This window comes from Babylonia areolata, chromosome 3 (genome assembly GCF_041734735.1).
Source record: "Babylonia areolata isolate BAREFJ2019XMU chromosome 3, ASM4173473v1, whole genome shotgun sequence".
Lineage (NCBI taxonomy): Eukaryota > Metazoa > Mollusca > Gastropoda > Neogastropoda > Buccinidae > Babylonia > Babylonia areolata.
In genome coordinates, this window is record NC_134878.1 from 18,931,763 (window position 1) to 18,959,013 (window position 27,251).

General features: G+C 43.0%; 1 protein-coding gene across 4 annotated transcripts in view; it reads left to right on the forward strand.

Annotated features, from left to right (window-relative positions):
* LOC143279817 (lethal(3)malignant brain tumor-like protein 3) overlaps positions 1-18,899 on the forward strand; it is a 38,505-nt gene extending 19,606 nt beyond the window's left edge. For 3 of the 4 annotated variants that reach the window (XM_076584010.1, XM_076584012.1, XM_076584014.1), the window contains 9 exons: positions 5,481-5,712; positions 6,358-6,443; positions 7,233-7,458; positions 8,522-8,612; positions 9,239-9,376; positions 10,679-10,840; positions 11,470-11,525; positions 12,182-12,423; positions 13,024-18,899. In XM_076584010.1, the coding sequence (XP_076440125.1) occupies positions 5,481-5,712; positions 6,358-6,443; positions 7,233-7,458; positions 8,522-8,612; positions 9,239-9,376; positions 10,679-10,840; positions 11,470-11,525; positions 12,182-12,423; positions 13,024-13,152 (1,362 nt within the window). In that variant the 3' untranslated portion in view covers positions 13,153-18,899. The remainder of the gene's footprint in view (positions 1-5,480; positions 5,713-6,357; positions 6,444-7,232; positions 7,459-8,521; positions 8,613-9,238; positions 9,377-10,678; positions 10,841-11,469; positions 11,526-12,181; positions 12,424-13,023) is intronic. The other variant, XM_076584011.1, reaches the window with a different exon arrangement.
* The last annotated feature ends 8,352 nt before the right edge of the window (positions 18,900-27,251 follow it).

Genomic DNA, 27,251 nt, shown 5'->3' on the forward strand with positions numbered 1-27,251 from the left:
TACCAGCAAAATGGCAAAGTTTTAAATAAAACTATAAATAATATTCAACAACCGGAATCTGTCAATCAATCAAAATTAATACATTCAGTAATTTAATCAGATTCAGGCAAATTCAGGCATTATCAAACCGGATAAAGCTGAACGCTTTTATAACAAAGTTCAGCAGAGATGTTAAATACATATGTGGAGAATCTATTTCTAGCAAACACATACTCTTTGAATCTCAGAGTCTGAAACTGTTTTTACCAAACTTCACGGAAAATTCTTGTGAATTTATTTTTGACAATTTTAAGGTATTACCTGCTATTGCAGTAGATTTGCTGCATAGTCCAGTTGGACATTTGTTATAGTTGTTACAGTTGTTTGATGTTAGCGTTTCCTTTTATATGCCTATGTCTCCCCTTTTAATGTTTTATATTTTCCAATACTCTGTATCATTCCCGACCACACACACACACATGCGCACACACATACACACACACCATTCTTCACCCTCTGCCCAATACTCTTCCCACCACCACGCCCCACCCTCCACCCCCACCCCCTTTTTTTCCGTCAAATATCACTTAAAAATGGAAGACGTTAAACTGAAGACCACACACACACACACAAAGAGGTCATTGAATTGTGTGAAACATTTGTTATGCCCAGCATGTATTTATTCAATAAAGATAGATTTCATTCAATATTGCAGGCAGCTCTTCCAGGTTTGACACCTGGTATGGCATGGAACCTGCAGCAAAACCATCTAGTCCTGAGAGAGGCAAGCCAGTCACTTCAGATGCTGAAAGAGGGGCAAACATGGAAGCAATGACCTCAGCCTTTGCAGCAGAAAACAACATTCCACTTTCCAGTGTGCCAAATCTTGTACGCCTGATGCAGGTATGATAGAATGAACTTGATTCATCTGTTCTCATTTGTATTTTTAATCGGAAAAATGTTAATTTCAGTTCCTCATGGATTCAAAGCTCTTAAAAAGTGGTGCTGGAACAACGATTCTTTTAAATATGTTTCTTTGCTCACTAAACTGGAAAGAATGTGACATTCATCACCAGTACATATCATGAAACCATGATCCATTGCTTTTCAAAATAAATCATTTTGTGTCTGCTAACAGCATCCTCTGGACCTTTTAATAAGTTCACAAAGTCTTGCTTTCCCCCTGTTCTCTCTCTTTCTCTCTCCCTCTCTCTCTCTCTCACACACACATTTTTGTTCCTGTCTCATTTACTTCCCCCACTTCATCTTGCCATCCCCTCTCCTTACACTTGTACCAACACTGCTTGGAGCTTTCTCTTTAGTTGGTGTGTAGGAGTGTGTAAATATGTGAATGTTTATACGCATGAGAAAGAGTGATAGGGTACATGGATGTGTTGTTGCATGTGTGCTTGTGGCAGAATATTATGCAAGGTTTACTTGGAAATTACAAAAAAGTATTCTTAAAGTTCATTTGAGCTTATATCGTCATTTCTTTTTTGAATATTTTGGTGAACAAAAGGGAGCAGAAAATTGATGTGTGCATTGTTAATGAATCTGTTTCAGGCAGCAGCTAAGGACACTGTGGGTGTAAAGCAGATGAAGTTGTCAGACTGCGCTGCATCTTACAAGATGAAGTATGGACTTGCTGCATCCCTTCAGGAGCCACTTCTTAAAGAACTAAGATCCAGCTTCTTTAGTTTGAATATTGACGAGGCTACCAGCAACACCAACAAAAGAGTTTTGGCTGTGCTTGTTTCCCACTACTCAGAATCTGCCCAAAAGGTTCTGATTCATCATCTCGATGCATTCAGCCTTACAAGAGTGTGTGCCAAGGACATTTACTCTTGTTTAGAGTCCATGTTTGATAAGTATGAACTGCCATGGGAAAATGTAATTTCTGTCCTCATGGATTTATGCAGTGTTATGAGAGGCTCCAAACAAGGACTGGAAGCATTAATCAGAAAAAACCCCAAATGCACACATCTCTTGGACATAGATGGAGATTCATGTCATCATGCACACAATTGTGCCAAGAAATTTTGCGAGCCATTTGGGGGATTTGTTGAGCAGATGATGGCTGACGTTCACACCGACTTCAGATGGAGTGCTCATTTGAAGGACAGTCTTTTTGAACTGTGCATGATATTAGGTATTACACCTACAGCCCCAGAGAGATATGTGCCACACAGGTGGCTGTCTGTCTTTGATGTTGCCCTGGACACATTGCGGATGTTCGATGCACTTACTCTCTTCTATTTCAGTTTTCTTACAAAGGATGACAGAATGGTGTACAAAGACATCCATGAAGAAATCCTCAGCAGATGTGGTGTGTCAGACGCTGGCAGAGAAAATGTGCACAGAATTACGTCCTGTGTGAACAAAAAGCAGTCAGGATTTACCAGAGATGACAAAGAGAGAAAATCTCGACTGACACACAAGTTTTTTCTTCCAGCGTATGAAAACTGTTGCCATACTGAATTTTTGTGTCGCAGTTTTGCCAGAAATTAAAAAAATATGTCATGTTTTTCCAAAGGAAAGAGCCCTCAATGCACCTTCTGCATTCGAAACAGCATGAGCTGTTTAACAATTTCTGCAGTTTGTTCCTCAGGCCAGAATGTCTGCAGGGAAGACCAAGGGCTGTGGACTTGAACAAAGAGGAGAACTTCTTGCCAGTAAGACAAATGTTTGTTGGCAGCAAGACCACAGAAGTACTTCAGACAAAGGAGGGACAAAGCTTCAAAAAAGAGTTTTTGTTGTTGGCCTGCAAGGCATACACAGCAGCTGGTTTCCATCTTCAGCAAAAAATGCCCATAGACAACAAGGCTTCGAAGCTCATCAGTGCACTTGATCCGGAAGTAAGGTGTACTTCAACTGCCCAAACGTACCTAGAGTATGGGAAAACGCTGTCAAATGTGCTTCCAGCAGAACAGAAAGATGCCTTCTTGAAGGAAGTGAAAGCATACACTACTTCTCCATCTCTGTCTCGCTTGCCAGTGTCTGTGCCAGTTGATGTGTTTTGGGGCTCTTTGATGAAGGAAGAAGAATTCCCAAACCTTGTAAAACTTGCGAAGGCCCTTTTAAGTGGATTCCATGGACCCCTTGTTGAATCTTCATTCAGTTCAATGGGGGAACTGATGGACAAAAAAAGTGGTCGCATGGATGTGGAAACATATGCTGCTATCCAAACAGTGCGATCATCACTGGCTGCTTCACAAAAAAGTTCTGTGGAGTTCTTTGAGAAAATGGACCCTGCTCATGACCCTGTAGATTCATCATTGGTTCACAGGATGCAGACAGCTTGGGTGCAGAACAAAGACAGACAGGAAAAAAAACAGGACAATCCTGAATGAAAAACTAGAACGTCTTGGAAGCTACCCCAAAAAACTACCCACAAAGAAAGCATGTAAGGACCTCCTCCTTCTAAATTGTGAGGCAGATAAGCAGAATTATCAGCAATCTGTTCATTCTGACAGGGCTTCAGACCAGTGTCAACAAGTGAGTGCAGGAAAACAGCCTCAGAAGAGAAAGAGTTCTGCAGATGGTGCTGATGATGAAGGAATCTTGGAAATCAACTTCAGTGAGGCTCCTTCAGCTGTGAAGAAGACAAAACAAGCAAAGCTTGCCAGTGTTTTCAAGGCAAGAAATTAGTAAAGGTCTTCAGAGCTTCAACAGCCCCCTGCCCCCATCTGCCACCCTACCATCCTTGGACATGTTCTTTACTCTGAATGAAACTGCCTCCCTCCACTCCAAACCATTCAGGACAAGGACTTTTTGAAACTTATTGCTTTCAAAAGCAACTAACAAAACCTTCCAACTTGTACAAAGAGACTTGTAGTTAGATGCATTTTCCTTCAGCTGAAATCTTCATGACCTTCATATGGTGTTGACTTGTGAGTTAAGCCAACATGTAGGCTTTCTCAAGTAAGAGTATATTTCTTGAGACCAAAGTATATAACAAATCATCTCTACAAATGTAATCTTCACAAGAGATGATTTATTGCAGTTCTGCTTGCTTGTGGGTAAAAGACACACACACACACACACACACACACACACACACACACACACACACACAGAGTTTTATATAAGCTATGAGATGGTGGACTTTTGAGGACTTAGACTGTGTGGTGAAGACAGGTGACTTTGGAAATTATTTCTAGACAGTACTTCCTAGTGGACTGTCAGCTGTGACCAAGGGATATGTGTGCCATTCACCAAGCCCACAATATAGTCTGTCTTCCAGAAAAGGTAATTTTTTTCTTTTAAAAATATGAAATTGTTGTGTTTGTGATGTGATACATCCTGTTTGAGTAAACCAACCTGAACTTTGATATTCTGCCAAAGTTATCTTTTTACCAGTGCTTGTGTGTTAGTGAGAAATATGTGGCATGAGTGTAATATTTCACTGGCAATTTTAACCCATTAGAGTTAGTAAAATGCTCTCAGGAAAGGCCTAAAATACTATCAGATTTTACATTTTTCGTCAGCGTCTGGGGGGCTTCGCCCCCCTAACCCCACAAAGGGGCGTTGCCGCTTTACCCCACCAGGGCCTGGGCGGCCCCTGGACCCCTGCCTTCTTCAGAGGATTGGACTCTGGGGTATTCTGATGCCTCTTTCTTCCTGTCTTAAATCTTTATATATATTTAATATAAATAGGTTGTATTTATGTATATAGCTAACACAAAGAACTTTTGATGTTGCATAAAGCATTTTGTTCTTCACAAGGTATTTTCTATATTGCGTAAAGCATTTTGTGCTTCACAAAGTACTTTCAGTATTGTGTAAAGTATTTTGTTCTTTACAAATTGTTATAATGTACTTTGTATCCATGCATAGCATTTGAAATATTGTCATAATGTTGATTCTGTGGAAAGCATTATTTTTGGGGTCTTGTATCACTATTCAGATTCGTATGTGGAATTCAGGCTCTTCTCTTTTGGAACAGAGTTTTGCCATTATCTGATGTCACCTTTCTTTTCATTCTGTATGTGCCAACTACATGCTGCACACAGAATCTCAGTTTGTCAGCTTATTGAAAAGTTCAGCACCCACCCACCACCCAAGGTGAAGGAGTGTTGAAAGTCCAGGTCTGTGCAGGACTTGAACCCATGGACACCCACTTTCATTCGGGTGCATTCCAACTAGACCACCACTTGAACTGAAATTTTGACATGCTATTGCTATAAATTTCAGGCAAAGCACTTTGTTCAGTGAGAGTTATGTCTTGTATTTTAAATAGCACAAATCATTTTCTTCTTTTTGACATGAAATATTGTGCCATTAATTAGTGTTCAGTATTTTTTTCTCTTTTTCAAATGACATGTACTCCAGATAAAGCACAGTGCTTTTACTGTTCCATACTTTGATAATCTTAAATGATGTGATGAATCCAATACAATGCACAAAGTACTACCTGTAAAAGGTGTTGATCTTCTGAACCCTGTACTTCTTAAAAGGATGCATAATCTTGGCTGTGACCCTGATCTCTGTGCTTCTCCCAGCAGATGGTGACGCCCAGTGCATTCCGGGTGGGGATGAAGATAGAAGCTGTGGACCGCAAGAACACGGTGCTCATCTGTGTGGCCACGGTGGCTGACATCCTGGGTGACAAAGTCCTGGTGCACTTTGATGGCTGGGAGGACATCTACGACTACTGGTGTGACATCACCTCCCCCTACATTCACCCCATGGGATGGTGTCAGGAGAACGCACGCTTGTTGTCCCCACCCTGTGGTAAGAATGGAGATGTTTGGAATCTGTCCTGCATGCCCCTTTCTGCCCTTGAGCTTCTGACAGCATTTCTTCTTCTTCTGAGCTTCTGACAGCATTTCTTCTTCTTTTCTCTGCATTCGTGGGTTGCAACTTTGTGAACTTTTACTTGTATTTTGGGCTGTACATGCTGGGTATGTGTGTATGATTGAAGTCGTCTTACTATAGCACATATTTTTGAATCTGTATGTTCTTGTTTCCATAACCCACCGGAATCTGTCATGGGATACAGTATCTTTGATGCGTGTTTGATCTTCTGCATGCATATACACACGAAGGGGGTTCAGGCACTTGCAGGTCTGCATGTGTGTTGACCTGGGAGGTGGGAAACATGTATTGATGATATTTTTTTGGCTCATATAAATTCAAAGCAGTTTTCATTGAAAATATGGAGATGCACATGGAAAATACAAATGACTGAAAAATATCTGATTTTGATAGATGCAATTTTTACTTCCAAAGAGCCAAAATAAGGAAGTCTGAAAATCCTGCTGTTCCTCAAGAAAATTTTTCTTTCTTCTGTTAAAAAAAACCCAACAACAACAACAAAAAGTCAAAATAAGTGAAGCCCGTGACAAACTAACTGAAGTTGTAATTATTTTGTTTCAGACTGGCCCGACATAGAATCCTTCACATGGGAAGACTACTTGATGCAGACCAAGTCACAGGCTGTGCCAGCTCGGGCTTTTAAACCGGTGAGTTCCACAGTGACTTTGTGCATTACTTTCCTATGGTAAGATTGGAAACGCCAGGTGTTTTAAATCTGTAATCTGTTCAGATGGTATTGAAAACCAGGGCCAGTGCTGTTGCTGATCTTCTGTTGTCTTGGTCATGCACTGAAGGAGGACCACAAGTAAAGGGATGCAATCCATCCATTGAGTCTTTTTTGAGAGCAAAGGTGCTGTGCAAAGTAGTTTGCCTTGAACTGCTTCAAGATACATTCTTAGATTTTTGCTTTTAGTTAAATTTGGTCACCTGGTTTAAAATGGAAGCAAATAGATTAGAAAATATACACAAAGTCACACAGAGTGAACTCACTAAACAATATACTGTATGTGTAAGGAAATCAAAGTAATAAATTTGACTGTAAAGATGACAAATCCATCTTTAGGTGCTTCATATCAAGCTTCATGATGTTGTTTGAACAAGTGTGAGGTAATGTTCTGATGGCACTGCTTTGTGGAGGCGATGTGCATTATGATATAATCTGGTATTTGTGTCTTTGGCTTATTACCTTGAATAAGAGTTAAGAATCATATTTTGCAAATCTGAAACTGACCTTCTTAATTGGAAATATAAGCGAATTCCAAAGCATGTCTTAAGATACAGAAGAAATTCAAACTTGTCATTGTGTGATGACCACAGTACTTTAGTAAGTCACCTGATTTTCTCAAATTCATGCATTCCTTTTGTCATGAATTAATCATCTAAAATTTATGCATTTCTTTTGTCATGAATAACCTTTTTCCCCCCTCCTTTTCCAGAGATCCCCCGTAGCTTTTGAGGTGGGGATGAGAGCGGAGGTGGTAGACCGTCGCAACCCGATCCTGGTGCGTGTGGCGACCATACAGGAGGTGAAGGAGCACCAGGTGCTGGTCCACTTTGACAGCTGGCCCGACATGTACGACTACTGGCTGGACGACGACTCACCAGACATCAAGCCACCCGGCTGGTGCAGTCGCACTGGCAGCAAAGTGGAGCCTCCGTATGGTCAGTAAGCATGGACATGTTTTCTCTCCTTTCCACAGTTGTGAACTACACTTTAAAGTGCATCTGCCTAGAAATGGGGAGAATTGTAGTGCATGGGTATCGGATACCACATTCGCCAATATTTTCTCCCCCTTTGCTAGACCTTGAGTGATAGTTTGGCGCTTGTCATTCAGATGTGATGTTAAACAGAGGTTCGGTGAGTAGCATGCTGTTGGGGCATGAAAGAACCCACTGCTATGAAAGGGTTGTCTCTGGCAAAGTTCTGTAGAAAAATCCACTTTTGATTGGAAAACAACTGCATTTGCAGGTAGAAAAAAAGAGGGGGTGGTGCTACACTGTAGTGATGCTCTCTCCCTGGGGAGAGCAGCCTGAATTCCACACAGACATCTGTTGTGACAAAGAATGATAATACAATACAATGCAATTCCAGGACAGTACAGTACAGTGCAGTACAATAGAATACAGTGCAATTCAATGCAGTACAGTGCAATGCAGTGCGATACCAAATCAATACAGTACAATACAATACAATGGATTGCATTGCAGTACAATGGAATGCAATACAATAAACAATCAGATCAATGCGGAAAGTATGCAACAGCTGTGGTGCAGAAAAAGAACCTGCTGTTACCTCTGACAACTGTAAATAGGTTCTTTTTTTGCAACTGTGTAGCTGTATCTTCTTTTTTTTGGGGGGGGATATATTTTATTTGCTATTCTTTATTTTCTTTTTCTTTTTTACTGAAATTTAATTAGGTTGAGTACAGTGTTAAATTACCTCTCATTGCAAGACTGTTATATCCAAATTTTCAGAATTATTTCATTCTCTGATAGGTGACAGATTTTGATTAAAAAAAAAAAAAAAAAAGCTTCTATATATGACATATAGCAGAATGATACTTATTGATGACTTGATAGAGCATTTACTTTTTCTAACCTGTGTTAAAATTTTGTGATTAAAGGGACCAGCTGTTTGAATTTATTGTTTAAGCAGTGCTTTGTAGTAAGCTTGTGAGTTTGAATGTGTGGTGTCTTGTCAAAGTGTTGGCGTTGTATTTTGCAGTGGAGGACATCTTTCAGCATAGCAGCTGCCCAACTCCTGGCTGCAATGGTGTTGGTCACATCAAAGGAGCAAAATATGTTGGACATCACAGGTAAAGCAGATCTTTGTAGAGCTTTTAAAAAATTTTTTTTTTACTAGGTCTGGAGAGGGTATTCATCAGGTGTGATGATTTTGCTTTTGGTTAAATGGTAAGCGTATGTTTATTGCATATGATTTTGTATTTATTGTGTATGACCTTGCCATGCCACTCAGATGCAAGTGTTGTGTGATATATGCAGGAACAAGATGATTCCAAGCATCGTTGGTGGTGTATTTGTCTGTCTAATGTGAATATAAGAACTTGTTGTTGCAACATTTCTTTGCAGATTTGGGTGTCCTTGATATAAAGCACATGAACAGAGAGCTGCTCAGCTGTTTTAAAAAGTTTGCGGTGCATGTTGCAATACCTTGTCTGATGTGATCATGAACAGAGAGTCACATATTCAAAATACTACATCAGTTTTTGCTGTCCCTACTCTTTGATTTGAACATGGAGTCACCAGTTTTATCAGTGCAGCATGTTTTGCTGCAGTTCATTGCAAAGACTGTGGCATACATGGCTATCTCAACTCTGATGTGGACATGAATTCCAGTTCAAAGCACTATGGGGCATCAGGTTGTGTAAGTACTGTAAACAAGTGCCATCATCAGTCACCAAATGTAAGGACTTGTTTGCAGCGCTTTCGGTTGTCCCTACTCCAGTGTGAACATGAACAAGGAGTCGACCCTGCAGGACCGGCTGGGCTCAACGCGCAGTGAGGAGGGCTCTGCCGCCCCGCTGGCTGTGCGGGTCAAGATGGAGAGTGGAGAAATCAGGTACTTACCTGCACTTACCTGTTTTTACAGTTTGCTCAGAGCTGACAGTCTGTCTGGTGTTGAAATATTTTCTTCTCTGACTTATTTTGTATGGATTCATTTTCTCAGGATTTACTGTCAAGCCAAGTACTGTACAATCAAAATACTTTCAGAAACTCTCAGCTGTTGAGGTGTATTCATAATCACGCATGCCATTTTCCCGTAAATGGAATGTGGACTTAGAATGCTGGGATGCAGTATGTTATTGTTTAACAGGATTTTATTTGATGAAACATGTTTTAAGTGTTATACAGTTGTTAACATTTAAAGATGGGACTGAAAGTAAAAACAACTTTCAGCTGCCCTTGTTGCAGAACATCATTTTAAACTTCAGATCATGAGATAATGAGGGGAATCAGAGTACATGGAAACTGAATCAAGAATTAAACTAAAACATTTTGAGGGATTGGTGGAAGGAATACAGAATCAAAGGCTGGTAAGGATTTCTTCTTGTCTGGGATTTGACAAGACTGGGATTTATGAAGAAAAAAATGTAGACAATGACATTTGCAGCATTGAAGGGGAACCACTTTGCCTTTTAAGCCAGTATGTGTGTGGCCAGTGTTGCTTTTGACAAATGAACAGTGGGATTGCTATTGTTCTGTGCATCATTGAACAGACACAAGCATTTCAAATGGAACATCGATAATTCAGTATGCTTGACAATGCTGACAAAATTCACTATTGTAGAGTGCCACACTGCCTGGATAATAGAGGGGTTGGAGCAGGACCTTCCTGTCTGCATTATGCATTAAACCAACACACACACACACACACACACACACAAATTTAAGGGTAAATTAGTGATGATTATGTTGAGGGAAAAAAGTGAAAGAATGCATTCAGAAACAAAAATGTTCTAGTTTCAAGCACACAGCTTTTGTTCTTTGTGCTTCATGCCTGGGCCAACACTGTTGAATAATTTCAACAGTTGAAGCTGTCAGATGTAGCATAACATTCACTAAAAATAGTATGTTTGGTAGTGAAGTTCTGAATCAGGAAGGATAAGATAAATGATAAGTTTGTGTGTGTGTAAAGTAGGAAGGATAAGATAAATGGTAAGTTTGTGTGTGTAAAGCAGGAAGGATAAGGTAAATGTGTTTGTGTGAATCTGAAAGGATAACATAAGTGATGTGTTTGTGTGTGTGTAAATCAGGAAGGATATGTGCTGTGTTGAGGTGAATTGGGAAGTTCAAGATAAAAGTTGTGTGTGTGTGTGTGAATTTGGAAGTACAGGATAAATGCTCTGTGGGTGTTTGTCAGGAAATGCCCCACTCCAGGTTGTGACAGTTCTGGTCACATCACTGGCAAGTTCACATCACACCATCGCCTGTCGGGCTGCCCCCTGTATGAGAAGAACGTGATGCGCATGAATGCTGAACTGGCTGCCAGACCCATGGTGCGCCCTGGAAGAGGAAGGAAAAGGTAGAGGCTTTTAACTTTCCCGGCTGTTCTCTTTCTTTTTTTCTCTCTCTCCCTCCCTCTGTCTCTCTCTCTCTCTCTCTCTCTCTCTCTCATCATCATCACCTCTTCTATCATATATCCTCTTTCTTTTCTGTCTGTCTCTCTCAACTGTCCCCTCTGTACCTGCATCTTTTTTTTAATATCCTATGCCATAGGGGAAATGTGGTCGACAAATGGTCTCGAGAGTTTGATCTGTCTTTTTCAGAGTTGTAGAGCTCTTCCCAAGGTATTTTCCTCTTGTGAAGTCTCATTGATTTGCCATATTTGCTGACAGATACATGCTGGCAAAAGAATGGTTTCCCACCTGTGTAAAGTGAATGACTGCATATTTCCATTCAAGATGCTGGATTTATCAGTTCATTATAAGCCTGACTGACTTAGCCCTCAAAGACTAAGGACATCCAGCTCGATGGCAGTTCCAAATCAGTTTTCAACCCTATTAACAGTGCAGAAACCCTGTCTTGCTCTCCTTCCTGCTTTTCCATGCTGTTCTCAATTTCATAGCTGATTTCCCTTTTGTGAAGAGAGGAAATGTCAGTGATTCTTCAGTCAGGAAACTGAGCATTAAAATGAGATTTGTTTGATTGCAGAAAACATTTTGGTGATTCTGATTTGAAGGAGGAGGATGGGCAGCAAGTGAAAAAAGGTGACTATACCCTCTATAGTGTGTTTTGGCCGTGTTTTGATATCCACCTTAGTTAGGACACTGTTAAACTTACCTGAACCAAACTGCTTCATGTAGATCATCATGGAAGCAAAATGTATATCAGGCTGATCAGAAAGAAATACCTGGTGCTAACCCATTGTTTTTCTGAGGAGATCATCATGGAAGCAAAATGTATATCAGGCTGATCAGAAAGAAATACCTGGTGCTGACCCATTGTTTTTCTGAGATGTCTTCAATAAAATTTTGATTGTTAACATGCTATGCATTACAGTGCCAAGTGCATGACAGTACTTGATACGACCGCAAGTAAATTTCATTAGTTGAATAATGTCTCTCTTGCTGATCTTCAGATGGACTGGGTTACAAGAGGTTGATGCAAGGACACATAAGTTGTCTGTTTTGTTCTGACTTACTGGAGTTACTCTCTTGTGTACAAAATCAGTAGGACATCTTTGAAAGTATGAAATGCATTCTGACATGTGTATACCAATTTCATTTCTCTCTCAGTCTGCCTCTCACGCTCTCTCTCCCTTGTGCGCTCTCTCTCTCTTTCTTGCTCTCTATCCCTCCTCCTCTCTTACTTTCTCGTTTAAGTTATCCAGAAGATTTAAGACTCCTGTATTTCTCGTTTCCAGAACGTTTAGAGTCCACAGCGTCGTCGTTCATGGAGAACATCCACCAGTCTGTGTTCTTGTCGTCTGTGCCAGCCACACCCTCTCAGGAAGGGCCGGCATTCTGGGACTACCACGCCCGCCTGCTGCCTGGCGTCAGTGAGTTCAAGGGCGACGACGTGAAGGAATGGACAGTGGACCAGGTGGCCAGTTTCATTGGGTCCTTGCCGGGATGCAGAGAGGTGGAGAACAACTTCCGGGAACAGGTGAGGGATGGACCCTAGGTTTGGATTATGCAGTAACCTTTGCTGGTGAGCAAGGATGGTTGTTAGAAGAAATGTTGTTAGAAGCAGTGACAGTACTTTTAACAAGGGTTTTTGTGGGTGAAATTTGAATGAATAACTGTGGACTTGATCGATTTTTAGGCTTTGAATGTTTATGCGAAGAGAGGAGCAGGAAATACGATATTTCAGGGAAAAAATAACGAGAATTAAATGGAATAGCACACTTGGAAATATGAGGCTGAAAAGAATGTTAATGATCACATGCACATAAAAGTATTCATACATTGCAGATAGTTCTTTATTCACAAAATCACAGTTACAGAGTGAAGATTGTTGCACAATTTTAGCCATAGAGATAGTGGATCTGTCAGAAAAATCATGTTGAAGCACAAAGCATAGAGACAGTATTGTGTAGCCACTAGCTTCAGCCAAATATTGTATGGCAGTGAAAGTAATCAGGGTGGCAGTCAAAAGTTTGGGGAGAGGGCATAGATATTTTTACAAGATTGAAACACCTAAACTGAACTGTGAACTGCGTAAAGTAAGACATCAGTAAACAATGCTTTGTATTTTTGTTTTCAGCAAATCGATGGCGACTCATTCTTGCTGATGACTCAAGCAGACATCGTCAAAATACTGAATGTGAAGCTTGGACCAGCCCTGAAAATTTTCACCAGTGTGGTTTTCTTCCAGCAGACAGTAGATTCCTGATACACACCTTCCTTGCTTGGATTGTTTCGAGTGAAAGTCCCTGTTTAGTCTGTAGGGTGTTGAGGTGCTGTGAGCCCACTTTCTTCAGTCTGGTAATGCGTGGCAGTGAAAGTCCCACTTGTAACTGAAGTCTGTATGCTGTCGCAAAATTATGTACAAGATTTATTATTTGTTTATGTATAGATGGGATATAATTTTTTTTTTTTATGATTCATTGATTTTATAGGCAGTGTCACTTACGTTTTTGTGACTTCTGTTGATTTATGTGTTTTGTGATTTGTTGCGTTGTGTTTGTGGCATGACCCCATGCCACTCATCCAGAGTGTCGCATGCACAGCTACACTTTAGCCACCCCACAGAGGTGACAAGTCATATTAGTGGATTGGGGACTGACACCATGTCCCTCCGGTGACAGTCCTCATTAATTTCCTGACATACAAGACTGACACAAACACACCATGGAAGTGGAGGGGAAATGCACACAGCTCAACCCCATAAGAGTTTGGCATTAAAGGCCATTGTATGTTTTTGCAGCACAAAGGTTTACCTTTTGACTGTGAAAAATGTGAAGAGTATTTTGCATTGAATCTGGTTAGTGCTAACAGACACGAAGATCAGTAGTGAATCAGGGCAGTTTACTGTTCGAAGTTACAAGTGTAACATGCAGTAAGTGATCTCAAAGCAGCTCTTTAAACTACAAAACTTGTGGGCTATCTTCAGTGCAGCTCATGAACTGTGTCTGATCAACACATTGAGCCTTTCAGTTCACATGTTCTGTGGTTCATTGCGCACACACTCAAGCCAGCTGCAGTTGTGTGAACTAAGAAATGATGTAAGGGTCAAGAGTCATGGGGCAGCTGCTAGGGAAAATAATGTGGTTCAAGAATTTCTTGTGATTACAATATTAGCAGATATGTAACAAATAGAAAAGAAAACTTTTAGATAACAGGGAAAAATTTAATTGTATTCTCTTCCTGAGTGTATTGTATAAATGTAGGAAATCAAATAGATCAGACTTCCATGCTTTGTTATACTGGTATTTCTGTGTAAAAAAACAACCACAAGCACCATCAAGAAGTGCCGTACAGATACATCAGCAAGGCCAGTAGAGCCAGCTTAGATCTAGAAAGTTCATACTGTTGAACAAACAAAAAAAAAAAAAAGATTATTTTTTTTTAATATTTAGCACTATGTGAGGCCTATTTCAGTGGCGATAGTTTTGGTTGGATTGTGTGATTTTGCATTTAATAGTAAATGTTGATATATAGTACTTATATGATGCAAACTCGCCATATAATGGGCTCTAAGCACCTCATATGAAACAGTATATGCACAGTAGCACATAATAGCTTACAACAGCACATGAGGACATAGAAAAACAAAATCCTTGTACACCAAGACAATAATACAAATTGCAGATACGAATAACCACACCAAAAAGCACATGGAATATACCCTGCACACACACTTGCATGTGAGCAGACACACAGTAAACACCCACCCACTAGCATACACAGAACATGAAGACTTCAAAGGAGGGGGTGAGGGGCACAAGAGGAATGTTGAGGGTGGTAGAAGACAGACAAACAACTATACTTTGTCAAATCCAAAGGCAGTTATGAACACGCCTGGTGTTGAATGTCATTTTCATTGAAGGAAACGTGTGTGTTTGTTGCTGTTTGGGTTGTGTCATTTGTTCACGTCTTGTGTTGGACACTGTTGATATGTGTTCATGTCTATGCATAATAAACCAGTTTGACTCTTTTGCTGTACTTGTGCATTTCTGAAGCTAAGATTCTGAGTGGGCGGCCATATTCACTAAAATCTCAAGTTTACTTCAGATTAATGTTGTGTATTGTATGTTTCTAATCTGTGAAATCATTTACAGATGATTAATTTCTGGTTGGTTTACTGGCTTTCAAGTAAGTTTTCTTGTGTAAGATGTATTTGATAGCATCTCGGTGACTGGTAGATTTTCTGTCGTAACTAGGAATTGTCTTTAGATATCATTATGTGATGCTGTTCCCATCTTCTTTTGATCTCCAGTCCTTGTAGAACATTATTTTGTATGTTACAGTTATCTGTTGTCGACAGATAACAAGAATAATGGTAGCAATTTGTATTCAGATGCCTTGATATAAGTTGATTTAATTATTGCACATAGTATGGCTTTAATCAGTTATAATCATGTAATTTCAGACATCAGTCCAAATCCACACTGTCCATAGTTGTGTTGTCAGTAGTGGCTGGAAATCATAAGATTTTTCTTTTGTTTAGAAATTGTTTTTTACTTGGCAAACATCATCAACGGGTGGCAGTTCAGGTGGCTGTCTAATATTTGTTTTCCAAGTGTTAACAGAAAATTTTGATGCTTGATTTTTCCAACTGATGTTTTGAACTGTTCATGCTTGTTCCAGCTTACTACTGTAAAATATTTCATGGGTGCTGCTTCATTCTTCATTCCTTTGCCCTGTGAATACATGATGTGTTTTGAAATCTGGATTGTATGAAAGATTGGTTTCCTACAAGAAAAGATGCACTGGCATGTTGATTCCCTGTTGATAAGAACCAGTTTCCACCTCACTGATATATCACTCAGAATTGTTGTGGATATGTACAGCATGTATGCAGCTATGTTGACTCATCAGTGGTAATGATAAACTCCGTGATTTCTATTCAATATTTCATGCACTCTTCTGATACTTTTTTGATACTCTTTGCAGTGCAAAACTTGCAGTTACAGGTTTTTTTCCCTGTTCCTTTGAATTTTGTGTGGAAATTGTCCATTGTGTGCATAGATACATGTGGAAAATGCTGCACCAATTCACACACAATGTTCAGTGATTTCAGTGAGCCGTGCAAGAATGGAACTGTTTATCAGGAAAGTGTGTACATAATTCATGGAACTATGTTTGTGGCTTTGACTTGAGTGGGTCTGATTGTCACCGTTGTTCAGGAAATGTATATATAACTTTCAGAACTTTTGCTCATGGCTTTGATTATAATCTGAGAGTGCTGAACTATATGCCAAAACCATGTTCAGATCTTGTGGCCATATTTGTTCAGAAACCTGTGTGTGCTTTATTTGCTGCACCATTTGATTTTATAGATTGTCCATACTCTCCGTCCATTCTGGAGAGTTTATAAGTCTCCCTGCTTGACCAGGAGAGAGGGAGAAGGTGGAGGGAGAAGTTTTTATCTAAAATATGTTAAGTTATTGCTAAAGTTATTAATGTGTGAGAAAGATTTCTCAGTCATTTTCAGATCAATATTGAAATCATGCCATGATCACAGATTAAGCACAATGAAAGTTTCACTGCTGTAGATTTGTATGGCAGAGTTAATCACATATGGCTGATGCCCTTTAGGTCAAGTTGCTCCGTTCATGGGAATTTTTGAATGGATGCAGTCCGAGTTTTGGATCACAGTCAGCTGACAAAAACCCCAAAGAACTTGTAAGTGTTCTATCACTATCAGCGATATGGGATGAATCTTTATCAGAGAAACACTTGAAATTAACGTCTTAGGACATTTTGAATCTGAATAAATCTTTATCAGACTACCACTCGGGAAGTAATTGCTTAGCAAGGAGACTAAGTGGATTTTTCCATACTACCATTGATTGTTTAGCCAGGAAAGACAATATGTCAGTGTCAGTGGCTTTAGCATGTTCTCAGAGTTACAGTTACTTCAAGAATATCAAGCAGTACTCTGGGGTTTGCCTTGATGATGATGTGCATGTGAACAGATTGTAACTCAGTTTTATGTCTCCAGCAATACTGTAATATTGTTGAAAGCTGAGAATGGATGTTGAGAGGCCTCTGCCTGCGGTGCCAGAATGATTGAACCTTTGATTCTTTCAAGATTTGCTCAATGAGTCAGTGTCCGTATTTGTGAAAAGGAGACATACCCAGTGATTTGTTCAGCTTCGAAATTGTATATATTCTTTTCTGCATTTGACTTGATTACCCAGTTATATATATCTTCTGATCATGTAACTATTCGTTTACACTGGTTGTGCGGACAAGTATTTAGTTTTAGAGTAGCACATCGTTAGCTTAATGATCTTATAATTCCAGAACATGGAAATTAGCAGTCAGTCTCTATCACTTACCATATTGAAATAGAATTCAGTCTTCTCTCCAGATTTTGCACCATGGAATCATTTATCCCCAGTTCAGATGGTGATTTTCTGCACTTGTTTTCCTATTAATTTTGCTTATGTGGTGTCTTGCCTGCTTAATATGTTAAATCTCAGACACAAGCAGTACATTTTTCTCATAAGGCATGTGAATATACATGCTTTTTTGTTGTTACATACTTTTGAATACATAAGGTAGTGGTGTATTGTGGTATGAAATGTCACACAATCTTTGTTGTGTTTAAAATGCTTCTGCCATCGCTTAACACTCAACCCATTCATAATCCAGATAATTCACTTGTCTTATCTTTTTATCTTTTCGCTTTTTTCTCTTTGTTTTTTTTAATGGCCTTAAGTACTCATGTGCCATAGCTGCTGAGCCATCATGCCAGAATTGCAGTTCTTGCTTGTTTTTGCATCTGTTTTTCTTCATATAAAAACTGATTTATGTAGAAGAATACATTTATAAAACCCGTTTATCATTATTCCATTTATAGTGGTTTGTTTTGATGATAATGTGTGTTAAAAAAAATGTGATCACATCACACACTTAAGCTAGCGTTTTAGCATGATCATGGATGATAGATGTGGTCAAGATTAAACAAATTAATGACTTAAAATGGAAATAAAAGGGTGTATAAAGGGATTCTTCTATTTGCTATTTTCTCCAAGATGAAACACTTTATTCAGAATTCTTTGGATGGTATAAAAATGAGTCTGAAATACTTTGGTTGCGGTGAGAACAAGTTCATTTGTTTTCGAATGCTGAGAGAAATCCATTTGTTTCTGTCATCTCCACAAAACAGTTTGCATCAAATTCATACACAGGCTCTTGTGTGTTTATATAAAAACCTTTCCCTTTTTGATTCAGCCTGTTTGGTTTCATTGAGATCAAATGCTACAGAATCACTGCTATTCTTCCTTAATGATCATGTTCATCCTTTTACATCAAGTTTGTTGAAAGGCCTATTTTCCAGTCGTATGCAAGGTTGCATGCGTTTTTTGAGAGGCCAAAAATCTGTTAATTTCTTGTTTGGTTGACCATTGAGGAAAAAAAAAAAGATGCAAGTAATCCTTTCACAATGAAGAGAGTCTCCAGCAAACTCTGAATATTAACCAGTGATTTTTTTTCAACAGAAAGTGAAAAACTCTAGGTGTTTTACTTTATCATGCTTTTTCAGATTGGGTTGCAGTACATGTATGTGAAATAATGTTTTCCATTATTATTGTTATTGACTGCTGACAGTGTGGGATCAACCCAGATTTTTTTGCTTTTTTTTGTTGTGAAGACTGCAATAAGTATTTCCACAAGATGTTAAAAGTTCTCGTGTTTCAAGAACAAAGCTTTTTACATGATTCATCATGTGCTTGGCACATGTACATCACACTGTAGTGTAAGAATGAAAATTCCTTGAAGAAATGATTGCACCCACCTTTCCCACTTCTATTAAACTACTGTTTAAAAAAAAAATTAAAGAATGAATGAATAGATAAAAAGAAAAGTGATATTCATCTTACAGTTACACCTTATTTAAAAGCGATAAATGGTGTCATATACTGTACCATGTCAAACTGACGCAAACTACGCCTATCGGTTTGCTCTGCTTGGCCAAATTTCGCACGGCTAACCGTGAAAAGACGAGCAATCTTGGCCCGGCCCGCTCTCAGCTAATCAAATGCCTCTAAAAGCTATAAGCGCTGAATCATTCCTTTGGCCAAGGCTCTCCACGCCATCTTGTCAGGTTTACGCTCTGTCTCGTCTTGCGCTGTTTTTGGCTATTAAGCGTATTCATTTGGCCTTATTTTGCTGCATGCGGCTTGTCTGTATTGTATTCTTACATTCTGTGTACTCGATTCGACTCGGCACCCTCGATTCGTTCGTTTTTCTCTACCTCTAAGTCGATCCTGTCTTTCCTTTCTCTGTTGGGGGTCGGATTTTCGCTGGGTGCTTAAGCGCGGGTTCCATGCCTCGTGTGCCATACCACGAAGGCAGGGATCATGATGCTGGGACTGAGACTCGGCAAGAGACTCTCCCAGGCCCGGAGCTCATGATTCCTCCCGATACGAACCGCGGCGATGCGTCTTTAGACGCTGATCGCGGAGGCAACTTTCGTACCAGTAAAACGGTCATGAAGGGGACCGGGGGGGAAAGAGGTACGAGCGTCGCCTCCCGAGGTGTCCCAGCGCGAGGCAGGGAGAAGGGGGAGTTGCAAGTCCTCTCCTGGCGGTGGGGACTCGCAGCAAGGCGTGAACTTCCAAGGGGAGGCCGCACCCGGCCGTTACCCGGGTCCCCACTCGGAGACGGCCCTCACGGGCCCCATTGTTGTTCCCCCTCCTCCCTTCTCTGTCGACCCCCCTCCCCCACCTCCTTTTTTTGGGGGGGGGGGGGGGGGAGAGAAAAATTTGGTTCCGGGGGGGGGGGATCTCTACTTTGCCCACCCAAGCCACCCCACGGGAGGGGATTCGGGGCGCGTGGCAACCTGCTGTGCAGGTCTTCCCGCTATCCGGCCGGTCTCCCCTGCTGGGGGAGGCCCGCGTGTGTCAGGCGGTTCCGGGCAATCAGCCCGCTCGTCTTCGGACGGGACTGACACCCAAGTCGGACCTGACCTACCTCCGACTTGGCCAGGTTTTTCCCTTCATGGAGGTCAAGGCGCCAGTGACCCTTGGGGTTCGGGTCACAGTATAGCTGGTGCCCATGGGTGATTACCCCCATTCTACCCGTACTGGGGCGCACGTATGGTGCACACTGGGTTGCCGGGAGTACCAAGGGCCAACCCCTTGTCCGCTCCCCACCGGACCCAACCCAGCACATCTCACAGGGTGACACACTCAGCCCCGACAAGTGGGATCGACTTCTTGTCGGTCAGGTCAAGCTCCTCGACCAGTATTGCCACTCTGTCCACAAATCGGGCCTCTGTCAACCCACAGGTGACCTCCACGGTCACAACGGCCTCCTTGTCAGGACCGACGGCTGCTGAGGGGCCCTACTCAGCCCGGGGGAGCCTGCGGTTCCCACCTACCCAGCCCTCGGTCCTACAGGGAGATGAGTGGGTGTTTGTCCCCTCACAGCACTCGTGGGTCCCTCTTGCATCCAGGGACGCCCTCTCTGAGAAGGTGTGGCACCCACCATCCCAAGCATGGTTGGACCTACGGTCCACACGCTCCCCACCCGCTTCAGGCTGTCAAAGACATAACAGCGGCGGCCATGGTCCCGCCTCAGGGATCATCCCAGCTCATCCCGCTGGGCTGACCACAGCTCACAGGACGCCCCAGTGGGTACATCCACTTGGGATGGCACCCAGCAGGGGATGGACTGCGAACAAGAGTGGGAGCCCCTGTCTTCGGATGAGGACGAACAAGCCGATGAGCACTCTTTGCCCACATCCCAGGGGGACAGATTGAGCCCGCGCCTCCCTAGGGACCAGCCTGAACCAAACTCGGACTTTGCCGAGCTCGAATAGGGTCACGTATGCCGAATCAGTCCCTCAGGCTACTTTGTTACCCTTGACCCTCCTTACGCCATGTGACTCTTAACTCTAGAACCACAAGGCGACTCAAGAGTGCCAGAAATGGTGCAGGAATGGCTTAATAAGCCAGCCCGCACTGTCAGGGGTGCTGCTTCCATCCCTCCTCCAGGCAGGGAGTCCCTCTCTGCCCCGGGCGCTTTTTCCCCGGGAAAGTTCCTTAAAGATTCCTCCAAGGGAGGGGTGTGGTCCTGGTACACACAGGGTTCTATGCCATTGAAGAGACTGGCCACCAGGGCCCCTCCATATACCACGCCGCCTAAGTCACCCCTCCATATACCACGCCGCCTAAGTCAAAGCGACATGTGCAGAATCAGCGGCAGAGGAATAAACCACCTTATGTCCGTCCAAGCCGACCGGTCATGCCCAAGGCCAGAAGGCAGCACCCCCAATGACTGGGCCCCGATTCAGCACCGCCAGTCGTTCAGCCCCTCCAAGTAGGAAACTTGTCCCGGCATGCACATCAGTGATGTGCTCTGGGACTCAACAATGGGATTGTATCAGTGCTAGAGTCAGGGTACATGCTGCCTTGGGCGGAGGACCGACCCCCTCTAAGATCCACTCTTCCTTATGTGCCCAGCTCAACGGAGCAGGAGAGCATCTTAGAGAAAGAGATATCACACCTACTCCTCATAGGGGCGATATCTCAACTCTCGGACCTGGGCCCCGGTTTTTACGGCCGGTTGTTCATGATTCCAAAGGTCTTGGGAGGGTGGAGACCAGTTTTGGACTTGTCCCCCCTCAACAAATTCCTCCCCAAAATCAAATTCAAGATGGACACACAGGCACAGATTCGGGAGACCATCCAACAAGGTGATTGGGCTACCTCTATCGATATGAAAGATGCTTATTTTCATATCCTCATCCATTCGGCATCCCGTCGGTACCTGAGGTTCGTGTGGAGGGACAAGGTGTTCCAGTTCCCGGCCCTCCCATTTGGTCTGTCCCTTGCCCCTTTCCTGTTTACCAAGGTGGTGCGGGAATTGGTGTCCATCGTCAGCTCGGAATCCATTCGTCTCTGTGTGTGCCTGGACGACTGGCTTATCCTGGCCCAGTCGCAGGCCCTGTGCCAGAGTCATACGGCCAGACTTCTAGACCTTTGCTCCCAACTGGGTTTCCTCATGAACCAGGAGAAATGCGATCTGTCCCCAAGTCAGTCCTTCTACTTCTTAGGGATGAGATTCGACACGCAGGTCCATGATAGTCTCTCCGACGCCAGATCACTGGGACCGTCTGGCAGGCCTCCTCAGCCACTTGCGCCGTTCCTCCCAAGCAACAGCGTGGACACTTTCTTCCCTCCTGGGCATGATGGAGTCCATGGCACCTCTCATTCCCCTGGACAGGGTTCTCTAGCGCCCTCTCCAGAGGGCACTGAGGTTACGCTGGTCCCAGAGCACTCAGCCATGGGATACCCAGATATGTCTGGGCGAGTGGTTCCTCGAGGTGACATCAGAGTGGTTAATCACCCCTCTTCGGACACAGGGGTGCCCATAGCCCCACCTACTCTTCAGGTGGCACTCTTCACAGACGCCTCCTCCCTGGCCTGGGGAGCCCACATGGACTCACTCCATGCAGCAGGGACTCAGTCCCCGGAGGAGCGCCTATGCCACATCAATGTTCTGGAACTGGAGGCAGTTTGCAGGGCTCTCCTGCACTTCATGGGGGAGGCCACTGGCAAGACCATCCGCTTGTTCACGGACAAGACGACGGTCGCATGTTATGTGAACAAAGGGGGGGGGGGAGCGCACTCCGCAGACCTCTCCCTGCGGACCGAGGCTCTCCTCCGTTGGTGCCACAGCAAGGGCATTGCACTTTCAGTGAGACACATAGCAGGAAAAGCCAACATCTTGGCAGATGCTCTCAGCAGGTCCAAGAGTGTCATCCGCACAGAGTGGACCCTGGACAAGGACACCCTTCAGGGGGTGTGGGAACGGTGGTTTCGGCCGATGGTGGACCTTTTTGCCACAAAGTTCAACAAGAGACTCCCCACTTATGTCTCTCCGGTCGCTGACCCAGAAGCGTGGGCCACGGATGCTCTCTCTCTAGACTGGAGCAGTCTGATTGCCTCCGCGTTTCCTCCCTTTCCAATTCGGTCCAAGGTGATACGTAAAGACAGATTGGAACGCCCGCAGCTGATCCTCATTGCGCCGAAATGGCCAGCCCAGCCCTGGTTTCCAGACCTTCAGTCCCTGACACATGTTCCACCCCTGGAACTCGAAACCAAATCTCATCTGCTGAGGCAGCCTCGCTCGGGTATTCCTCATTCCAATCCTCAACTGCTCCACCTGCACGCATGGCTGCTGTGCGGTCGGAACTGTCAGCATCACCATTGAAGTCTTCGACCCCTCGGTCGGCCTCTGTGTCGGCTGCGCTGACCCAGGGGGGTGCCTCCTCTGACCTCCTCTCCATAGTCACCAGAGCAAGGAGGCAGGGAACGGAGACTTTGTATGACTTTCGCTGGAAGAAATGGTTGTGGTGGGGTACAGCTCAGGGCATTCCCCCTACTAACCCTACGAGCATGCAGCTGGCCAACTTTCTGGCTCACTGCTCCTCGGTTCTCATCCTTTTTGCTAGTTCTGTGCGAGGGTACAGGTCTGCCATCTGTACCACAATGCAAACAGCTAGGTGGTCCCGCCTTTGAAGCGGATTTCCTGCTCAGAGAGGTGGCTAGGGGTGCACCTCTTAAGGAAGCTAGAAACCCCAGAAGAGTGCCCCTCTGGGACTTGTTCCTGGTGCTGGATTTCATTCGAAAACAGCCCTTCGAGCCATTGGGGACTATTCCTTTCGACTTGCTCACCCTCAAGACGACTTTCCCTCTGTTGCTGGCCACTGGCCGTCGTAGAAGCGAGATTCATGGTCTTAGTGGAATGCCACAAGATCTGGCCTTCCACAGAGATGGTTCCATCACTATTCGTTTCCTTCCAGAGTTTCTGGCTAAGAACCAAGACCCTGAGGTCCTTTCCCCCTCTCTGAGGGTCAGACCTTTGTCTGATATTCTTGCCCAAGATGATGAGGATAGGCATCTCTGCCCTGTTCGGTGTCTCAAATGCTGTTGGGATAGGTCTCGCCATAGGCGTTCTTCTCAGAGGCGTCTGCTCATCTCCCTCAATGAGAATTACAAGAAAGACATCGCTGCAGGCACCATTTCCCGCTGGTTTTCCCAAGTCATTCTTAGAGCCTACTCTCATGCACACAGGGATATCAGCTGTCTTAATCCCAGAGCACACGGAGTGCGGGCCATAGCTACTTCGGCTGCTTTCCAGCACTCAGTGCCACCGCAGCATGTCTTGGAGGCAGCCTTCTGGCGGTCTGAGAATCCCTTCATCAACTTCTACCTCAGGAATTTCCGTATGACCAGGGCTGACGGTTCCAAGGGGATTTCCTTTGTCGCGGCTAACACTGCCGTCTCAGTTACAAGGGCTCCCCATACGAACCAGTAGGCGTTGCCCTCCTCCATTTGCTTTAAATTCTGCATCAGTTTGACATGGTACAGTATATGACACCAAAAGGAGGAGTTTGTATTATACTCCATGTTTGGTGTTACATATACTTACCATGTCAAACTCGAATGCCCACCCGTCCGTCCCCGCGTCTCCGCCGTGGTTCTCATGGGGCATTTTCTTCGATGGCCATGGAATGATTCAGCGCTTATAGCTTTTAGAGGCATTTGATTGGCTGAGAGCGGGCCGGGCCAAGACTGCTCGTCTTTTCACTGTTAGCCACGCGAAATTTGGCCAAGCAGAGCAAACCGATAGGCCTAGTTTGCATCAGTTTGACATGGTAAGTATATATAACACCAAACATGGAGTATAATACAAACTCCTCCTGCTGGGCTGACATGCATAAACACGGACATCTAAGAATAATAGGCACATGCTATATCACTGGGCTTTGTTTGTCTTATGCATTTGAATCAGTGACTGATCTGTGTTTGACTTAACAGATGCAGCTTTTCTCTTGTTTGGGTACATGGGTATTGAAGTAAGCTTTGATTTTAATTTGTGTGTAAATTTGAGTCTGAGCTGTGCTGAGGTAATGCTTAGTGTGAATTTCTGGTGTGTTTTTTTCTTTTTGTACATGAATACACACACATGAATGCACGTGCACACACATACATACACACACACGTTTGAAATAACATATACACACGCACACAGGTGCACACATACACACACACGTGCATGTGTGCATTCATTATGACTCCTGCTAATACTGTTGCAACTATCACCAGCACCACATTTTCTTGCTATCAACTTCTTGAGAGTTACGCAGCTCTAGAGAAGAACACTGTCTCTTTGCTGTTTTGTTCCTTCAACATAAAAATGCTGTAATGGAAGCCAGTGACTTTCAAGTTCTCTAAGAATTGTTTTTGCTTGCGTTTCCATCTGTTGCCTCTGCCACCATTGTTGATTTGACTTAGTGATATGTAAATAACCATACACTGTTTTCTTTGATTTAGCTTTGATATGTATGCATCAATTTCTGCAGCTGTGTGCAGGTTGTATGATTCCTGACACTGAGATATGCAGACGTCAGAGTATAAATTCATCTTGTGTACAGGGAAAGAATGAGCATTTCATTTGTATGGCTGTTGGAGTATACAGATTAATAAATGAGGGAGACTAACATAAAAGTCTATAAAAGTGTGTTTATGTTGCAGCTCTGTGTGTGTTTGTGTGTGTGTGTGTGTGAATGAACTGAAGATGGAATGAAAATGTAAGAGAATGAAAATGTAAAAAGTATGTTAATTGCCTTCCAGCTTCTCTCATGTACCTTTATCTCTCTATGTCTCACACTGTAGTGTACTCTCATATCACTCAGTCCTTCAGTCCTTCAACGCTTTGTCATCATACAGAAATCAATGAAAGAATGTTTGCACGTGTGCGCGCGCGCGCACACACACACACACACACACACACATTCTTCCTCCTCTCCCCTTTTTGTGTTTAGCCTACTTGTACAAGACAGCGATATATACACACACACACAAAGATGGGAAAAGACGGAAAACATGGAAGGAGAAACAACGGTGGGGGTCTTTGGAAACGAATCCTACCCCCCACCCTCCTACAACCTCTGAACTATATACATGTGTATGTCCATAGTGTATCCATTCTCAGCTCAGTACAGCTGGGTAAGGCAGGATATTGTTAGATCTATGATTCATTGTGGCTACTCGGAGATATACATCTTTACCAACGGCGTGTGTCTGCATTTGTGATTTCCCAGGGGACAACTGCGACTCCACAAAGATAGAAGAGTCTTAGCTCCTAGAGAGATTCGATAACTTCGAAGAGGAAAGTGTGTCAACAAAAGGTTTCGTTCTCGCTGACCATGCGTTCCTCTCATCTCAATGTAGGAGTAGATGTATTTTCTTTACTGAGCGTGCCTGGAAAGGTATAATATGGCTCGGTACGATTTGATTGCCTGTACTTTTTATATATATATTTTTTTTTACAAGATGTGGTTTCCAATAACAAGCTTGCGGTCTTATTGGTGGGTGTTGGAGGTTAATGAAATCGTTTGGTTGAAAAAAAAGAGTTCTCCTTCAAAGAAGAGTAGAGGTGGTGGAAGTCGCCTCAATAAAATCCAGGAGTTGCAGTGATTGGAGTGCATTAATTATTGTTTGTTTTGTTTGTTTTTTTCTAGCGACAATTTTCCCTCCTGATGCACGACAGTTTGATTGTTCCCTCTTTTCCTCCACTTTTTTTCTGAATGCAACAGATATCTTTTCAATTTATTTGAATTGTTCCCGATCTATCCATCTGTGCGCGCGTGCACACACACACACCACAACATGACACACACACGCGATCCGAAAAATCCTCTGCAATGAACCCTTCATCCACTTTTGTTCCAATCAGAGAGCAGCTCTTTCCTTTTCAAGCCCCGCATATCAAGCAAAGGCAAACGAAAAACATGGCAGCATGAGGCAAGTGTGTTGTTCGTGTTGAAGGTAAGGGTCGCTTCGCGTCCTATCATGCTTATTCTTCATGAAAAGGGTCGATTGTGCACACACAACATACCATTTCTGGTATGTCTGCATTGCAAAATGCACACACACACACACACACACACAAATCGTTTGAATAGGTCCCAGAATTTAGGTTACTAAAACAGGAGACCAAAAAAAAAAAAAAAAAAAAAAGTATGAAAAAGCTGTACTCCAGCGAAAATTTGCTCTCTCGCTCTCTCATATATATATATATATTCCTTAGCCGAAAATCCCTTCCCCAAACGATATATATATATATATATTCCTTAGCCGAAAATCCCTTCCCCAAACGACTGGCCTTTTTTTTTCTTTTTGTTCACTGCACACATGCGCGTTCCGTTCCTCAAAACAGCGGAATTTCTCGTGTGATCTTCGGGGCAAATTCAATGTGAGCCTCCTAACTGGGCTCAAGAGTATTTGGTCGTCTGATGTTGTCTTG